Here is a 3,710-nt window from a genome sequence, read left to right as displayed (position 1 = left end):
GTATATGCTCCTTATATGCTGATTGTTTCCACTTATTTTTTTTAAAATAGGTTATTGAAGATATTGTTCATGTTGTACTCACAAATAACATTGGGAAACCTAAGGATTTCGAAGCGTGGTCACAATCTTTAGTTTGTGATGTGCTTAACTGTTTGCACAATCCCCAATATGTGAATGAGCGTACAATCAGCAACAACTCAATAGGTTTTTATCTGACTAAACCTTCTAAATCATTTTTTGCAATGTAATGTTCACGTTTCTGTGTAAATTTATACTTTTTTCCACTAATTTTATGCAGGGAATCTCTTCGAGTTTAAATTCCCTCAAGGATTTCAGAAAAGTCCAACAATCACAGGTAACAACAATGGAGAAAAGTTACCTGTCTCTAATGAACGTGTCAATGAGAATAGTCCTGGTATGATTGATCTTATTCTACCTTAGTTTTCTGTTTTTATATCTATAAATTTTCCACACATAAATAAATATTTACAGAGTTTTTATGTTCAATTATACAATAGGGATTCAAGAACAAAACAGTGAACACGACATATTTCAAGGCACTAATATCCTTGACTTAGATAGTGGTACTTTCAGTAAAGGAAAGCTTGCATCCGGTAAATACCAGCAGTTGAACAATATGTTATCCAAGAGTGTACCACATGCCTCATTTATTAAACCTGGTAATGTTTTTCTAAATTTATGAAGTTTCAAAAATCTTTTATTCCTCATTACTGCCTGTCATTCTTTAGTTTTAATATAGTTTTTTCTGACTTGTTAATGTAGATGTCCCTAAATCAACATTCATTCAATATCCAGCAGTGGTAGATACTTTTCAAGTACCAATCGGTAATTTTGTTTATCTATCGAACTTTTAAAAGCAGTGTGTGATGAATAACATAATTATCTGATTATTAATTTACTTTTATCTTTTCAACAGAAAAACCAATTACATCAACTAAATCAGATATGTGTACTCATACACATGCACAGAATACAAATGAGGGTAATGGATGTGTAGTTAATGACAATGTACTTGTGCAAGAAGAAGTTACAGAAATATCAAAAGTACCAAGCGAGGCCATGCATCCAACAGATAAAGTGCTTTCCCCAATTGTGCCTGTTAGGCTATCAGAGATTTTCAGTGAGCATGTAACCACAAAGGTAATTAGATTTCTGTTAGTAGTTCAAAACTTGAAGCTGTTGTTTTTTATTTTTAGTTCCATATGTTTTGCTGACATGACATGTTTATTTTCAAGGATTCCCCAACGACACCCTCTGTCAGTAGTTCTAAACTTGAAGCTGTTGTCAAACACATTGCACAGAAAATTATTGATCTATCATCTCCAGTTTGCGATCCTCAGCTTGTAATTCTAGACGATGTAATACATCTCTTTCTTTTCTACCATGTTATTTCATTTCTATGTATATGAATTCAAAGTTAAAGAAAAATCTTACACATTCAATTCTGTTTTATTTTCTATTTTTTGGCGAGTAGTCAGTAAGTCCAGAAGTACAGGTCACAAGAGAGTTTAAATTCAACCAAAAGTATGAAGCTATGTCTAAGGAAACAGATCAAGCATACAACAAACTGAAGAGCATTACATCAACTCCAGCTAATGTTGATTGTCTAATGAAATTGAACGAGGTCAAGTGTTCTTCCATTTTTAAATTATTAATGTTTTTCTAGATGTGTTCTTCTATATTCTTTTTTCCTTACAATATTTTTGGTTTTTATGGTCCTAGTAATATGTTCTGGTTGGCTTTAGCATGTTCTTGTATTAATAGTGTAAATTTTGTCAATGCCATTACAGGGACGTACTGGATACATCCCATCTTCTACCAACAGTAATCAAAATATTGTGCCTAGGAGATATGTTGCACCTTCTAAGAGATACACAGACCCATTCGTGCCTTTTGTCAACAACACAACTCGTTTTCCTGTGCTTCCATCCGAAAGACGGTATTATAGTGCAATCTGTCATCTTGGGAAAATACCTGGGACGAAAAGGTGTCTATTCCTTCCTCATAAAATTGCATGTGCATCTTCTACAATTTTTAAACACCCAATATAATGTTTTTCCTCTCTTTCTCTTTTGTTTTCACAGTGAAGAAGGTGTAAGATATGAGAAAGCTTATTGTTCATGGGAATCTCTAGCAACTCTTGAACCCTACGGCCATATTGACAATTACCTCATACTTTGTTACTGTCGAAAACTGTTTCACGACAAGCATCCAAGTGTTTCAAAAAAACATTTCTTCTTTCCTCACGTTGGGGTAAATTTCAGATACATTTCTTATTACTAACTTTTCTCTTTTGTACAATGTATACTACTTTTTGCATATTAAATTGTGGATTTTTCTATAATTAGGAGACAATTTTGAGGTACAATGGAAATAATGGAGACATTGTTCAATCTGCATTTGAAGGAGCCAACTCTGCATCCCGTTTATGGAGATCAGATCAAGTAATTTCTTGATTCTTATGTGCAATTTTGAGCTCCTCTTTCATTTTATCTAATGATTTTTTTGCTCCATGTGGTGCAATCTCAATTTTATTTTATCTTCTGTTTCAAACCCTCACAGGTACAGTTTCCAATTGTAGTAGGAAGTCACTGGTTTCTCTTTTCGGTGTGCTTGAAAGCAAAAGTTTTTGCATTTTGTGATTCCCTCTATAATGAAGGTGATGCTTTCCATAATGCAATCAGAGAACCACTGGTTAGTTCAATCTAACATTTTTAAACAATAATTTTAGCAGACTATTGTTGTTCTTCATATTGAACTCATTTTCTTTTTGTGTAACATGTTACTATTCCTGTTTTACTTCATCACAGATTCAAAACTTCGTTGCTCTGTGGAATATTATTGTAACTCCTCAAATGTCTTATCAAATTGACTTCAATGAGTTTCAAACCAGATACCCACCTGTTCCAAAACAAGACAACAGGTAAACATGCATGTTGAACTGTGCAATTTATGCTAGACATCCCTTCTTCTAAATGCATCTTCTAATATATTTCATCCTGTAACAATAACAGTGATGACTGCGGTGTTTTCCTAATGAAGTTTATGGAAATTCATGATCCAAGGACTCAAATGCAGAACTCATTTTCTCAAGCAGACATTCTTAACCTGAGAATCAAATATGCTAATGAGATTTTCTTCACAAAGCTGAACAAAATAGACAAGACTATTGTGTCTGAATTCTTTGGTGATGTACGTACCTTTTCATTTTGTTTTCTTAGTTGCACAGTTATTCAATACATATCATATCTCGTTTCATTTAACTCTAAGATGTTTCATTTCAGCTCAGGTTGGAATGTGAATATTACAACTGAAGCATGGAGATACAAACACAAGCAAATGAAGATGTGAACTCAATCTAGTTCACCGCTAGTGCAGATAGGGTTTTGGCGTGCGAGACTCTATTTTTCATTTCTTTTTGAAGCAATGTAAATTGAAGTGATCGAGTGCATGTAATCATTTTACGGATTGTCCGTGCTCTTGTGTTTCGAATCTTTTGATACTCAAGTTGGATGATTATGTTCTTTGTTTCAGTTCAAACATACTGCAGATGTTCAAACATACTACACATGTTATCATTTGCATTTTGTGTTATCATTTTTATCCTGATAACTTATTAGTTTCTCTATATAATTGTGTTATTGTGGTTTTGAGCCCTATGTTACTAACATGTACTATGTGTACATGAC

General features: G+C 33.4%; 1 protein-coding gene across 1 annotated transcript; it reads left to right on the top strand.

Annotated features, from left to right (window-relative positions):
* The first annotated feature begins 1,080 nt into the window (after positions 1 to 1,080).
* LOC124657477 (putative ubiquitin-like-specific protease 1B) lies at positions 1,081 to 3,372 on the top strand. Its single transcript, XM_047196023.1, has 6 exons — positions 1,081 to 1,161; positions 2,370 to 2,465; positions 2,584 to 2,715; positions 2,832 to 2,944; positions 3,036 to 3,213; positions 3,311 to 3,372. The coding sequence occupies exons 1-6, from the start codon at positions 1,081 to 1,083 to the stop codon at positions 3,320 to 3,322; spliced, it is 612 nt and encodes a 203-aa protein (XP_047051979.1). The 3' UTR covers positions 3,323 to 3,372.
* The last annotated feature ends 338 nt before the right edge of the window (positions 3,373 to 3,710 follow it).

This window comes from Lolium rigidum, chromosome 5 (assembly GCF_022539505.1).
Source record: "Lolium rigidum isolate FL_2022 chromosome 5, APGP_CSIRO_Lrig_0.1, whole genome shotgun sequence".
NCBI lineage: Eukaryota > Viridiplantae > Streptophyta > Magnoliopsida > Poales > Poaceae > Lolium > Lolium rigidum.
Note: the sequence above shows the minus strand (reverse complement) of the source record. Positions and strands in the feature narration are given on the sequence as shown.